At 56.7% G+C, this 14276-nt stretch overlaps 2 protein-coding genes across 2 annotated transcripts; both read left to right on the forward strand.

The window, feature by feature from the left end:
• The first annotated feature begins 352 nt into the window (after window positions 1–352).
• CSUI_005478 (leucine rich repeat protein) lies at window positions 353–10415 on the forward strand. The gene is made up of 2 exons (XM_068065654.1): window positions 353–7110; window positions 7378–10415. The coding sequence occupies exons 1-2, from the start codon at window positions 2417–2419 to the stop codon at window positions 8201–8203; spliced, it is 5520 nt and encodes a 1839-aa protein (XP_067922369.1). The 5' UTR covers window positions 353–2416; the 3' UTR covers window positions 8204–10415.
• A 1415-nt stretch (window positions 10416–11830) lies between these two features.
• Window positions 11831–13969, forward strand: CSUI_005479 (g2 protein; the record flags this gene model as incomplete). Its single annotated transcript, XM_068065655.1, has 3 exons — window positions 11831–12761; window positions 13124–13362; window positions 13740–13969. The coding sequence occupies exons 2-3, from the start codon at window positions 13146–13148 to the stop codon at window positions 13967–13969; spliced, it is 447 nt and encodes a 148-aa protein (XP_067922370.1). The 5' UTR covers window positions 11831–12761; window positions 13124–13145.
• Between the last annotated feature and the right edge of the window lie 307 nt (window positions 13970–14276).

A 14276-nucleotide genomic window follows, 5' to 3' on the forward strand; every position in this document is an offset into this window, starting at 1 on the left:
TGTTCCCGCCGAGTCTCCGTCGGTCCCTTCGTCGTGCACGTCTGTCGCAGGGTGAAGCGGCAGCGCTGCTCGCCACTTGCGGGTGCAGATACAACGCCTGTTGTGGCGGCGTAGCAACGCGGCACACCGCGCCCGTGTCTCCGCATTCACCTAACTGGCGCCAGCCATTGACACAGATCGTAAGGAGCACTGGAGCACAATACCGCACCCCGTCGTAATGAGAGAGGTAGCACTATCTCTGCTTCCAGAAAAGGGCCAACTCGAATCAGAGGCTACCGCCTAAAAGTAGAATCGAGGTTTTCCATGCGGCCTCGCCATATATTCGGACCAGTCAGCTCATGTTTCCTGCGAAGCCACGGTGTAGTAGCCTTTTGCTTCGGGCAGACGACATAAACTGCCCGGGACCCCCTGTAGACGCGGATCCGGCATCCAACAGTGCAAAGTGTGCGAAACATGGGGTGAAGTCTGAAGCGAAGACTTCATGGTACTCCTTGACCTCGCTAGTGCAACAGCGAGTCCCCCTGCTACATCCCGTGGTCGCGTAGTCGCACGCAACACCATGGGGCTGCCGCTGCGACGGACAGCGTAGGAGAATCTTCCAAGAAGCTGTCGGGTTTGTGTGGTGTGTCTGTTGGAAAGAGCGGGTGAACATCCTCATTTGTGTCACCATTCGCGTGCTCTATGCTTAGTGAGGAAGGGTCCTGTAAGTATCGTAAATAGCTTGTGAACGTGGAGCCCGTCGGCGGGGGCGATTGCGCGCGATGAGGGTCACAACTGCCAGCAGCAGGAGGAGAGAGTGGAAGAATGCATCAGCAGTGCGAGCACCCGCAATTTTTTCTTGCATCATGCCATGCGGCCGAGCTTCTCCAGTCTCTGTTTTGTTGTAAAAGCTTTTCCGACTGAGCACTTCGCGTTACCGAGGTCGCTGTGGCAGTGCATACTGCTTTGCCTCTCTTCACTCTCGATCCACCCGCCATGGCATCACGTAAAACCGGAAAACTCGTCCTACACCATTCGGTTCTTTCTCCCTTTGTCCGAAATTCTTGTCCTAGTCCAGTTTTTTTCAGCGGGTCTTTTGTACTTTTCTGGTGATTTTCCCGGTCTTGGTGGCGAGCCTCTGTGCTGGTAGCACCGGGAAGTGAATCTTGCGGTAATTACAAGTGGCTTGTCTTTCACTTTAGGCGTCTTTTCGAACCTGTGTCTTCGTAGTGAAACTACGTTTGACTTTTTGCTTTTCCCTACTCGCCGGACCCTGCTGCGGTCACAAAGTTGCGAAACTTGTGACAAAATTGCAGCCACGGTCGGGTTTAGCCTCGTCGCGCGAAATCTTAGCTCTGTTATCTTGCTCGGCACTTCCGTAGATTTTTTTTTCTCTTGTAGCGAACTCGTTTTCGGAATGTAGAGTCTCCGGTGATGGTCCAAATGCTTTGCATAGTTTGCAGAGATTCCTGGACGCTTCTTGAGGAGCGAAAACAGCAAGCTTTCAGGAAGCGTAGGGGTGGAAACCCTCTCCACTTTGTCAGTTTTTCTTCCAGGTTGGGCCTTTCTTGCCAGTACATCTTCAGACTATAGCCTCTGCTCGTTGTCGCCACTGCCCCAGGCTCTCCCCGAGTATCTCGGTTCTAGTCTCCGCGGGGTCGGTTCTCTCAGTTTCTCGGTGTTCACACCATTCTGGGCCGCTGTTTTAGGTTGTCGTCTCTTCTGTTCTCTGGGCAGTTCGCCGTGTGAGTCTCGTGCCACTAGCATGGCCCTCTCCCGGGGTTTCTGAGCTAGTTCTTCACTTCTTTTCTTAGCATCTTCCTTCTGGGTCATAGCCCTGCTTCAGTCGCCGGTCTTGAGGCCGTTGAGGGACGTGTTTTACGGGCCGCTTTCCTTCGAGGTCGAAGCGAAGCAATTTTAGCAGGGCTGAATTCTTGCTGCGTTGCCTGGGTCATGTGAGTATGCCCACTTCACTCACTTCGTGTTCACCAGGACTGAACACATATTCCATCTCGTCCCGTCTCCGCACGATTGAGTCCAAGCAAACTGCCCATGCATACTGCTCTTCAAGTAGGTGTCATCGCCTCTGCCCCTGATCTTTGTTGTCCTGAGAAGTAGATCCTGTATCTCTTCTGGAGTGTTGTCTCATTCGAACCTATGGACGTAACGTGTTTGTCAAACTGCCGTACTCTGTTCACATTGTTTGTCGATCACTTTCTGTTGTTACCTGGCTTTTCCGGCTTTCCGACTGCTACTTTTTGTGGGGCGCAGTTGTTTCTTTGGTGGGGCTCTCTTCCCTGTTTCTCGTCTCTGTAATCACTACGCGTCATTTTACCCGGATGTTGCCTGAGTTTCTTCGGTAATCCGTGCTAGTTCTGCTCAGACGCCTCCACACGTTTCGCTACGACTCCGTTATGTCATTCTTCTCTCTGTTGGGATGGCACCTCCTTCAAACCTTGCACCAGACGACCGTCCGCGTGCTGGCGGCACGATTGCACCCTCGCGGCCGTGTCGACCTCCCTTAAGCAACTTCGGTCCTTCTTTCTCCAACACGTCGTCGTACCCGCCTTCTTCTGGCTCTACACCAGCAGCTGTCATGGCAGGTTCGGCTCCTTTCTATCCTCTGCCCGCTCCATCTGTACTTTTCGGGCGCCATAGCCGTTTCAGTTCAGCGCTACGCTTCGACCGTAGCAGCGGCGGTAGCGGGAACGCGGCCGATGCACGCGGTGGGCGAGCTGTATGCTCGCTGCAGACTCAGTCACAGCATGTTTCCCTGCATATAGCGTTGCAGCGGAAGGGACTGCGTGACACTGACATTCGAGAATTCGTACAGTGGCTTTCTAGTTGTCTTCAGAACCAACTAAGACAATTTCCCTCGACGGGAAGAGGCGCCCCTTTGCTCCCTGGTGGCGTGGGAGCCGGGGGCCCGGCCGTTGCTCAGGTTGTTGCCTCCGCCCCTGCCAGCGGCGGCAGCTCATCATCTTCTAGCGGTGGGAAAGTTCCCGCAGCGAACAACGAAACATGTGTCCCTTTTCTTTTTACTTGCTGTTTGGATGTCTCTGAAAATTACCTGACGGCTGAGGGTCTCTCTCACCTGCTCGGGTTCTTTCAGTCCCACGGGGCTTCGTTTCGCCTGGCCAAGTTGAAACTTTATAAGAACCGGCTCGGGGACGCGGGGGCTAGTGTCCTTGCCTCTTTCATACAGTCTGCGGCACCCCTTCTTCCTTCGGGTACGTTGTCCCGAGGAGGTTCAGGCAAGAGCGGGTCAAGTACTAATGTAACCTCTTCGCTTCTCCCCGGTCAGCGGTTGTCCCCCCCTCCCCCTCTGGAGGAACTTCATTTATCTCATTGTGAGATCACGGCGAAGGGTTGCTTGTGTTTGCTGGACGCTGTGGCTCAGGTCAGAGACGAAAGGGGCAGACACCTCTACCCTCGTTATGACTCTGCTCGGCGGTCTCTAGTCCCTCTCTGGCTTCGTCTTGAGTACAACTACATTCACGACCCTGTCTCTTTGCTGAAACAGTGGAGTGCATCTGTGCGGTCCAAACGTCCTCTTCCGTCTGTAAGCGGAGCTGCTCCCTCTAGCGCTTCCGCCAACTACGCGTCATGCTCGTCTTCCTCTTCTACTTGTCTTGCGCCCCCGTCGTTTACTTGCTTCGCGGAGAAGTTGAACTGCGGCTCAGGATCTGCTGCCTCTCGAGGCAGCAACTCGGCCTCAGGCAACGCCTCAACAGAAGGGACATATTTCCATTGCACCCCAGCCAGGTGTTGCCGAGCTACAGCATCCTTCGCCCCCATTTTCCATCTGTACATGATAACGCATCAAAGCGCTAGCAGTGGGACAGCGAGTCTGGCTTTGTCCGGCACCTTGAATTCACCTTCCCATGAGTCTTCATCGGGCAGTATTCCTGTCCTTCCAGCGAGGTCAAGCGGTTCTGCAGGTCCGCTTCCAGCTCTCATAGGCACCCCGCCGCCAGCAGCTGCGCACTCGGGACCAAGTGTTCCACCGACGCAGTCTTCCCGCGCGTCGGGCGTCGTTCTCACTGGGAAGGGTGGCCACGCTTCAGGCGGGGGAGACGGAGAACCAAGGCGCTACCAACAGTCGCATTCGGGGAGGCGGAGGTCCATTGGAAGCGCCACAGCTGTAGCAGGTAGCGCAGGGGGGTCTGGTGGAGGGCAGCTCGCCAGTCGGAAGGGAAGCAGAAGCGGGAGCAAGTTACAGCCACGAGGCCGGGCCCGTAGCAGCAGTGGTGGAGCGGAGGGAAGAACCGGAGGGTTTTCCGGGCGCAGGGATGTCTCTACAGGTCTTGCTGCCAACAGTCAAACGAATGACCACTCAAAAGGAGGCAACCCGGTGACGAGTTCTGAGACATTTTTCACGGTTGGCTCTCCTCGAGCGTCATCTCCGGGGAGAGGCAAGCGTGGTGGGTGCCAAGGAACCGATGACCGAAGTCGAGAGGTGAAGAGAGGGGACATTCGCTCCTCAGGAGCGCATGAGGGGAGAGCGTCCAAGACTGCTGAAGATCGCGACCGGTACCGAGAGGGACTGACCAGTCCCCGAAGCCATTCGGTTGTGGATGGGCCTGCAGTAGAAGTTTCAGGGGATGTGGTGATTGATAAGGCGGAAGTCGGGAAATGTTTGCCGCTGTATATTTTCATAGATGCGTCCGCCGTGCTGGGAATGGCAGAGCAACGCGAGAAGATGGGGGTCGTCCCCTCTGCCCCGTTGTTTTTCTCTTTCTCCACACTGGAGGCTCTCTGCGCTGCTAATGGCATCGTGCACAGGGGAGAGAGCAGTGGTCGTTGGCCATCGGCACGGGGGGATTCGGAGGAGGGGGGCACGGGTCCGTTACATGGATTAGCGTCATTTCCCAATGCACCGGAGAGCGACCTCACTCTTCTGCTTGTCGTGGATGCCGTGCAGCAGGAGCTCCTTGGGATGTCTAGTGGTGGTCTGGGATCTAAGGGCGTGGGGAATGTCGCCGCAGGTAGAAAGGGCATCGATGCACTGGAACAGCTACACAGACTGGCTACGAATTTCTGTTTGGTTGAGTATGTAGGGTGCGTGCATCAGCCTCAGGCCGCCTCATCAGCTGTGACTCGCACTGGTGACTCCAGGAGAGGATTGGGAGGCAATGGAAGCGTGCGTGGCGTCGGTTCAGAAAGATCTGGTGTTGCAACAACCCCTGCAAACGCTTCGGGCCAAGGGGCAGTAAGTGTGGACATGCTGTTGGGTGATGAGGCGCCCGAGGAGGAGGCAGATGACTTCACGTGTCTGACCCCAGAGGAAATTGTGTCCGGGCAACGGGATTCCGGGTTGTCGGTACACACACTCAAGACTATAGACTATGCCTTACTTTGGAAGGCGCATCTGGAAGAAGTCTCCATGCACGCGAACCCGTCTCGCGACACAGCGGAACTCATGTTCTTCATTACGGCAAATCCTGAAGTGCAAGCTTTTGTCAGCAGGATAGCCCTCCCAGCCGATCACCCTGAACGTGAAGCCGTCGACGGGACGCTGTCAGCGCCGTGTGGTGGAGGCAGCGGCAGCAATGAAGGACGTGCGTTTCTTCCTTGCTTTCTTCTTCACGAGTTCAGCGAAGCTCTGGAGGACCACGCTATTAAGCCGGGCACAACTTCCAATGCTCAGGAGGGCTCCAACTCCGACGCTTGCGTGTTCGGTCAGAAGTCATTCCCGTCGGTTACCGGAGAGTTCATAGGTGAGACGACGACTGCAGTGCCTTTAACTGCCGCAGACTTCCGGCAGGCGGGCACGGCTCTGCTACGTCATCTGCGTGTAGCGAGACAGGCGGACTCCTGTCGTGGGGCCCGTGCATCGACCTACGAGGCGGGTCAACGCGCGTGTGCTTCGAACCAAGCGTCTGGAAGTGACCCGCTCCTCGAAGGTCAGGGGGGGACGGGTTTGGATCCTGGGGTGTTGGGCCGAGGAGATTGTCGAGCGCAAGCGCCTTCGCGCGGCGTCGGCTTGCGCGCCGAGCGGGTCCGCGAGAAACGCAACAGCAACGTGAGCGCGGGAGGAAATATTGGCAGCAGCGCACCGGCCGAGGAGGAAGGGGCGAGTGTTCGCCGCCATGCATCTGGAGGAGATGCTGACCGTGCGAAATTCAATGCGAGTCAGCTACTGCCCTCCTTGCGAGACAGCCTCTCTTCAACTGGTTTGAGAGGCGAAAGTGAGAATGAGCTGACGTACCCGACTTTTCTTCCTCCTTTGATAGGTACGGGATTCTCTAGCGAGGCTTTTCTTAGGGACAGCAGTGGAAGTGGTGATCATCTCAATGAGCCAACTACCGTCTTTAGAGGTGGACTGCCCGGTCCGCCTCCGTCAAGGAACTGCCCTTTGAGGGGTGGGGAACAAGACCAGAGCAGTGCTCCGGGAGCGCCGGTGGGGCGCAGGAGTGGAAATGCAACGGTAGCTGCCCTGCTTGGAGCAGCCAGAGCTGGAGGAACAAGTGCAGGCAGTGGAAATCCCCCGTCAGGACGCCCACCTTCCACTCCTGGTAGCGCAGTATGCGAGCAGGTGATGACTGTAGCAGAGCTGGAGGAGTTGCAGCTGAAGATGCGTCGACAACACGGGGGGACCCAGGGGGTTGAGGCGCTAAGCTCCTGCGCATCCGGTGCAGCAGGCCTTGATCGCCTGGGGCACAACCGCGGCCGCATAGTGGCTGTGGGTGAAGAGCGTAACACGGCAGGAAATAGCGCTCCAGGAAGAGATATACATCATCCCAGATCGCCTTTCCTACTTCCGAAAGGTCCTTTGACCGCAGATTCCGGTCTTTTCGGTGTCCCTTTGGGTGCAGCAGCCGACGAAGCCAGTTCGTCCAGCCTAACGGCTCCCCCATTTGATGCCGCGGAGTCAGGCTCCATCGCAGCCGCGGTTCTTCCCCTACTTACTCAGCAATCGCGTCCGGAAGAGTCCGGCGGCGGGGGGCCTGCGTGCGAGTCTGGATCTCCTGACGAGGAGTTTTTGTTGCAATCATCTTGTGAAAGCGGTAGCCGAGAGAAGGTTCTGCAGCAATCGCACGGGGGACTCGTCCAGAGAGGCGCGGGGGACGTGCTGGCAGCCCCGAGGGAGACGGAAGACAGGCAAGGCTTGACCGATGTTGAGATAAAGTGAGTCATGGAAGGATTAAGTAGTGCTAAGTCATCGTATAGGCCTCTTCGTAGTGATTGGGTGTCATTGGAAAGCAATGCTACTCCGTACAAGCGTCGTCCGCATGACTGCAGACGTAGGAACGGTCTGCGGCCCATGCAGAGAGATGCGCAGAGGGCGGTTTGCAGAGCTGGCCATGGCCTTCACGGCAAGGAGCAGTCGGTCTGCGTTGATGCGGTGCTTCTCCGTCAGATGGTGACATTCGTGCGTGCGTGTTGCATGTTCAGGTGCGAGTTGATTGACGCGATCGCCATAGTGCAAGAGCTGTCAAGTCGGCTACGTCTTCTATCTGACAACTACTCGTCCTCCGCGGCGGCGATTCCGGCGTCTTCCAATTCCGGCGCACCTGTCGCTGATGCTCTCATGACGGAGGATCTGTTGAGGCGTGCGCGCAATTGTGTGGCTCGGTGGCGTCAGCTTCTCGTGCTCGCAGACGCGCGCGAGCAGCTGGTTCAACAGGCTCCCCTGTCTGCATCTGATCAGCTCCCCTTGTCTCCCGAGTGGTTGACGCCGCCTCACCGATCCAGATTAGATGACCCGTCGTACTCTGGTTCGCCAGAAGATTCTCAGAATTCCGCCGGGGGCCCAGTAGTTGTTCTTCCGCCGTTGCAAATGCAGCACTCACGACCAGCGTCGAGAGGGTGCTGGACAGGAGGAGGGCAGGGGGGCGATCAGCAAGTATCTCAGCCGCCACCCATGCATCATACCTCGTGGCCAGCCCACGGGCAAACTCAGTCCGAGCAGCTTTTGAACCGCTCGCATGCGTCCTCGTTCAACCAGCAAGGTCCCCATCAGCCAGGGTGGGTAGAGGGAAGAGCGCCCGGACCTGTTGACCCGAGGCGGATGCCTGTGCAGCAGCAATGGCCGGTCGAGACTACCTCTGGAGGGGATTGTGTCGGCAGGCAGGAAGGTCGGCACTTGCAACAGGGGATTCCGTCGCGGCAGCTGCATACCCCTGGGCAAAGAGTTTCAGAGGCCGGGATGCCACCCGGCAGCTTGGGCATGGGTAATTGCGCGTTGTCGGTCAGTTTGCCCGGACATCGTGGGCTGTAGAGAAAATCAGATTGGGCGGCGGATTCACGGTGACCACGTAGTAATTAACCGCTTCCGCCAGTCTTTCCGACCTCTTCAGTAAATGCGAAGGTAGTTCCTTCTTTTTCTCCAGCAGCGTTGCGACTCCGGCCACACAGGTAATGTGTGCGGTCGTGCTGGCGGCAGAAGGACAGTGCGCGAGCGGTTGCCACGGGGCAACGCCCCGGCTGGAAAGAGTGGAAGTCATCCCTCCTTGGCGCATTGGATCCACAGGAGCGCATCACATTGCTTTCTGTGGAGCATGTCCAGATATCTACAGACATACAGGGAGAGAGAGCGACTGTCGGTATGAGCTCGGGTATTCTGTTGGGCAAACAACAAAAGCATGTGTGTGCACCGCAGCGACAGATCGTGGGAGGTGAAAACGGTGACGCAGAGAGGTCCCGGTGGAGTGCGGGCGGATTTCGGGTGTAGCACGATGATCAGGGCGTCATGGTCTTACAACTCATCGAGGTCTATGATTTCTTTGAATATCAAGTACCGGTGAAGGACTGTAGTTCCGCGTGCAAGAGGGAGTGGTAGGGTTTTTGAGAGGGAGAGGAGGGAGAAGCTCGAGACCGATCTGCGGGCGAACAGACGTGCGTTCTTATTTGGAGAGTCGCGTCGCTTCTGCTGGGAGCTTCGGTGTAGTCCGCTTTTTTTTTTGGACAATGAGTAGACAGGTCGCTGACTGCTCTTGACAGACGGGTGTGTGGGGTAGCGTGCATCCGGTGAGTCGTGACGTTAGCGGTGGGCAAACGGAGTTGGGAGAGAGAGTTCGTGTTAAGAAGTGCCGGACTGTACTCAGGTCTCTTGTCGGAAGGCCAGTGTGTGGGGGCGAGGTGCTTTGCCGGGCGGCCCGTGGGTTCCATTCAAGGCAGCTGGATAACGAGGGTAGGAGAGTGTGGCGCTTCTTGTGTTAATACCGAGGCAGGAGTGTTAGAAGCTGGCGAACGGAACTCCTCGGACGTAGAAGACAAAGGCAACCCTGATTTTTTGGCTGACCTCTCGGTGCCTGGGGAAGTCATTGTTTGTGTACACGTGTGATGACTGCCGTGGGTTGTGTTGGTGTGACACACCAGGCGCAAGCCCTCATTCCGAGGCACAGCCGAAGGTAATTGCACCGACTGTGCGATGTAACAGAAAGCAGTTTTGGTGTCTTCGATGAGGCGGTCCCCGGGTGAAGCCGTGTCTGAGTCTGGGTACAGAAGCGGGGGTGTCGGGCAGCGAAGGGAAAGTGGCAGGGGAAACCCGTCGGTCGCGCCCAGCAGCTACAGAATCGCAAAGCGGCGGAAGTCGATTGAACGGGCTCCTGCAGTTCAGTGGACGACCTGGCTGTGTGGGGGCCAGTCGCACAACGGAAATGGATGCTAACACGGAGATGAGAGGTTAAAACCGTGGCGTTGTGGCGTTAGCCGTTCTGGTCAGGGCAAGGAAAGAGTTTCCCCACATGCAGGAGCGGGGACGGTACCACGTTGTGAGCACCTCGGATCAAGAAGCTTTAGGGTTGAAGCACATCGGTGGAGAGTAGTCAACGACTACTCTTTCGTGGTTGTCAGATTCGTGGGTGGTCGTCAGAGCTCGGGAAAGAAGGCGAACAGCGCGGCGGCCCTGTTCGCCTCGCCCGGGGGTGGGGCTAAAGAATATGTTAGAGCAATACTCGGCTGTCGAACCTTGTCGAAACTGACACCGCGTGAGATTGTCTAAACGATCTTGGAGGTAGGAGTGGCAGTGGCAGAAAGAGCGGGCGTAAGTGCGGCACAACCACAAGATGTCCCGGTGTATGCTATTGTGAGACAGTAGCCAGTATGTGTTCGCGTCGCCGAGGGGGCCGCCGTTGAATGAGCAACCTTGACAGATTTCGGTCGGTGCGGCCATATAGTCCGCGCATCCTCCGCACGCAAACCGGCAATGGAGCGGCTGGCGGCTGCGGAAACGCAGCATACGGTGATGGCTACAGCTTCTCGTTGTATTCGGCGTCGATCACAGACGAAGGCCACGAAGTACGTTTACAGCAAAAGCTAGTCTGTACATTGTGCAGCGTGGACACCATGTCCGGTCCCCAGGTACGGGGTTCCTCTGGGTTCTGCAGTTGAATCCGGTCAGCTGCAGGACCGCAACTACCATCAGTGCTGCGCATCTACGAGGCAACACATCGCAAGCCGAAACGGGGAGATTGGCTTTGGGCGCGGTGTGGCCCGCTTGTTCGGGCGATTTTAGACAATCGCCGCTGGGTCGCCTCTCGCGTTCTGGGCTCCTCCTTCGTGGTGGCACTGCACTCAGGGTACATTGACAGGCGCTCCAGCGCACTTCGGGCATACCACAAGGATGGCCTCGTGTGCAAGAGTGAGTCAACTGTGGATTAGCGTCTAGGGCGAATCCCCAGAGGTACAACAGTGCTGACTGACAGTTTCAGCGCCTGCAGTATCCCTCGTTAGCAAACGCTGCGGCTCTTTCAGGGCCATTTTGTTTGAGGCTGCTGAGGTGCGGCCCGAGTATAGAGCATTGTCGCGTCCTAATTTCCGTGCACGTGTGCCCGGTCAGGGCGCAGAGTGTCATCGTTGTATGGCTCCATCCGTCAATGCAATGAGGCACTGAGGTCCCCGCTGCCGGCTGACAACAAGTTCTGAGACCACGTAAGAACAGCTTCTCGGGCCCCACTCAGCATAGTGTCGCTGTCGCTTTAGCGCGCCGGGTACGCGCCCCGCCCATTGATTGCCTGCCATAGCCACTGCAGACAGCTTCACACACTGCGCACCTCTAGTTTGAAGAGTTGAGCACAGCCAGCCATACGAAAGCGCAGCACGAGCAGCGGAGCGGGGACTGGCATTACTCTCTGGCGTACTGTCGTAGGCACCTATTCTCTGACTTCCTGTGTAACTCTTCTCTGAGTGGCCAACTTCTAAACGTGCCAGCGATGCCACAGTAACCAGGGAGGCTAGCCGGGACAGAAGACCACGGTCATGGCCCTCCCAGAAAGCGAGCAGGTCACATCGAACCTCCCAAGGGCGGCCCACCACTACCTAGACAGGTAGGAGCTCTCACCGAACCGGTACCTCAACCCCGCGACTGTGACCGTAGTCGTCAGGGGGTGCACCTGGCTTTACGTTCCCGGAACATCTAAGGCTCGGCTACTCTTCAGACTGCTTGGCACACACCAATTGCCAAGGCCCAGATGTGGTTCAGGCCGTCTCTTCGCTATTCCTTCCCCATACTCGGGGGACCGAGCAATTACCTAACACTCTGATGATCGCTAGATGACACGCGGAATTTCTAAGCTTCTCGAAGACCGCTGCTAGGCATGGAACCACACATAAACCCTTGATCCTATACGCAAACAGCTTCGTGTCACTCTCATCTGTCAGAAGGGTGAAAGTCGGAGTCGCGGCTCCGCCTACGGGCAAGCCCGACAGCAACAGAAGGCATGTTCGCCTTCGTGGACGTCGCTAAACTCGCTGTCACACTCGGCTGCCGTCGGGAAGCCCCAGGCGGGCGCAGTGTGGAAATTTAAGAGCGAAACGGCTCCGGAAACCCACGTTCTGCCGGATGATGCTTCGTGACACGGACAGGCTCCTATGAAAAAAAATTAATTTCTCTACGAAACTGAGACCGAGCTCGAAAACTGCTCAGGAAACTTGGCACACACGCTACCGTGACGGACCTTCGGCGCTGCTGTGCGCGAACGGTGTCCCCAGAGCAGCACAGTCACACCTGCTCTGTGCTGCGTAAACAACAACTTCCCGGTATCAGGTGACAGCACCGATGCTGTGGCTAGCCCGGACACTGCCGCATGAAGCTGACATTGCAGGCGGTGCCATAAATGGCCTTCCGGTGACAACGTCGCGAGGGCGGTCTTGTAGCGAGCGCATTTATAATATCGTACACTGGCCAGGGGAAGTCGGGTCTGGGCTCTGAAGAAAAAGTGACTTGGCGCGTGTCGATGCCCCGCGATGTGCAGAGTGAGCCAGAGAAGCTTCTGGATACGGGCTGGTCCCGCCAGTTTACAAACGTAGCCCTACGGTGCCGCTGCCTTGGCGAACAACCGTGATGCCTGTCGGGGAGAGGTGCTAGTTGGCATACTAAAGTGACGCCGCCACCCTCAGCAGGACCAACTCAGCGCGAGCCTGGTCCCAGCCAGCAACGCGGGGCTGGGGTGGCCGCGCGCCAGCTGACCTTGCGGTTGGCAGCCGGGACAGCCACATCGCAATCATCGCTTGGACGGCCCAGCGTGACAACCTTTCCTCTTCGCGATTTTGTTCCGCATCCAAGCTTCACATTCTTTTCGCGACAGTGGAAGTCATCTACCCAAGCAGTCGACACTTTGGAAACGCAGTTTTTTAGTTATGCCTGCTATACTTCCCGTGTTCCCGAAATCTGCACCGGAGTGGTGACGTGACCGTCGAGCCAAAACCCTGTGTTACAGTCTTGACCAGCTGTCACGGTCGAAGAGCTAGACCACCGTCGTGCGTCAGACTATCTTCTCACGTTTTTGATCGTCCCACTTCGACTGCTTAGCGGCTTTTCTTGCCTCTTACTCCTGGTGAGTGTTTATTTGCGAGGCTTGCCTCTACTACACAGCCTTTCCTCACCATTTCTGGCTGCGGTGCGGGAGTGACCTCTCCGCAAGCATGCCGACATCGGTCGATCTCCTGTCGCGGTTGGGTAGCCTGGTGCAAAGGAAGATTTCTTTTCTATTTGGATCGTGAGTTTTTTTTCTGCTTTGCATTCGTTTTGTTTCCTGTTGCGTGGTTCTTATTCGGAGAAGCCATGCTCGGTAACGATCTATCGCGCCGGGCGGCACCGCTCCAGACAAGATCCGTGCTCCTGTGGCACTCTGAGGGCGCCGGGAAGTTGCGACGTGCCACTCCTGTGCCTCTGTGCGTGTGACTGCGCTGTCTTCAGCTCTCATTGCCACTCCGTCAAAATGGGTCAGAAGTTGACAGTTGAAGAGCGGAGGAATATCAAACGGGAAGTGTATATGCTCTACCCTGGCTTGGAGCAACAGTTAGAGATGGCCTTCGCCTGCCATGACCTTCAACAAGAAGGCTCTCTCCCGTATGCTACCCTGGAACCGATCATTCGTCACTTGCTGATGCAGTACGGCCTCATCGAATACGTGACGCGGTTCGCAGATGCATCCGGTAAGTAAGCTCGCACAGAAAACCCACCAGGGAAGCGACATCTGCGTACATCCTCTGCTGAGGCAGCCGTACATAGATAATACCCCCTTAATGGCACAGAGTGGTGCCTCGTCGGAGTATGGTTCTCCCATGAGCGCAGCTGGACCCTTGGCTGGACACACTCGGTCGAAGCTAGTACGGCAGACAAGTTTGTCATCGCGAAGTGTTGTTAGTGCCCAGAAGCAGTATGGTTGAACGGGTTCGTTTGGGTGGGATCTTGGCTGCTTCGGTGGACCCGACAAAACTAGCCGTATGATGTTTTCCGCGCACGGGATCGTCTTCTGGAACCGCACATGGAAGAGACGCCAATTCCGCGGTGTCTGTCGTGCCTCCCTCAGGTTGCCTGGACCCGAGCCACGTTCGTGCCGAGATGAGCGAGTTTGGTGTCGGCACTGGGAACGGAATTTGTGGCGGACGGCTTAACATTGATGACTTCAAGAGCCTGGCAGTTATTTGGCTTCGCAAGATTTTGGACAGCCACGCGGGTAAGGTCGAACAAAGTTTCGCACNNGGGCTTGCACGTTGGTCCTCAGCTACTGGTCGTACAGAGCAACAGCGTATGAAGTAGTGGAGCCGCTGTGCCCGGTTGGTGGGGAGAAAACCAACTTTCAGAGATCACATCGGCAGTAGCGCCGCTCTCAGCTCCGTTTCTTGGCTATACGCTTGCAGTGTCCGAGCACAATCAGTAGAAGTGTACATGACGAATACCTGCGTGTCCAGCTGTGTGTGAGACATCGCATCTTATCTCAAAATGCTGACAGGTCATGAATCCACGCTACGTTCCCGTTATAGTAACCAAAAGCGCCACTGCTGGAACACAGTTACTGCGAGGAGCTTCATCGGAGTCATCGTGGTTCGCGGAGGGGAAGGGCGGG

The sequence above is a fragment of the Cystoisospora suis genome (genome assembly GCF_002600585.1).
Source record: "Cystoisospora suis strain Wien I chromosome Unknown contig_2654, whole genome shotgun sequence".
Taxonomy (NCBI): Eukaryota; Apicomplexa; class Conoidasida; order Eucoccidiorida; family Sarcocystidae; genus Cystoisospora; species Cystoisospora suis.

Bases quoted from the DNA above. Each gene is read 5' to 3' on its own strand.
- CSUI_005478 (XM_068065654.1), top strand. From the start codon at position 2,417: ATGGCACCTCCTTCAAACCTTGCACCAGACGACCGTCCGCGTGCTGGC. The intron at 7,111-7,377 runs GTGAGTCATGGA...TTGCATGTTCAG, and splicing joins TTGACCGATGTTGAGATAAA to GTGCGAGTTGATTGACGCGA.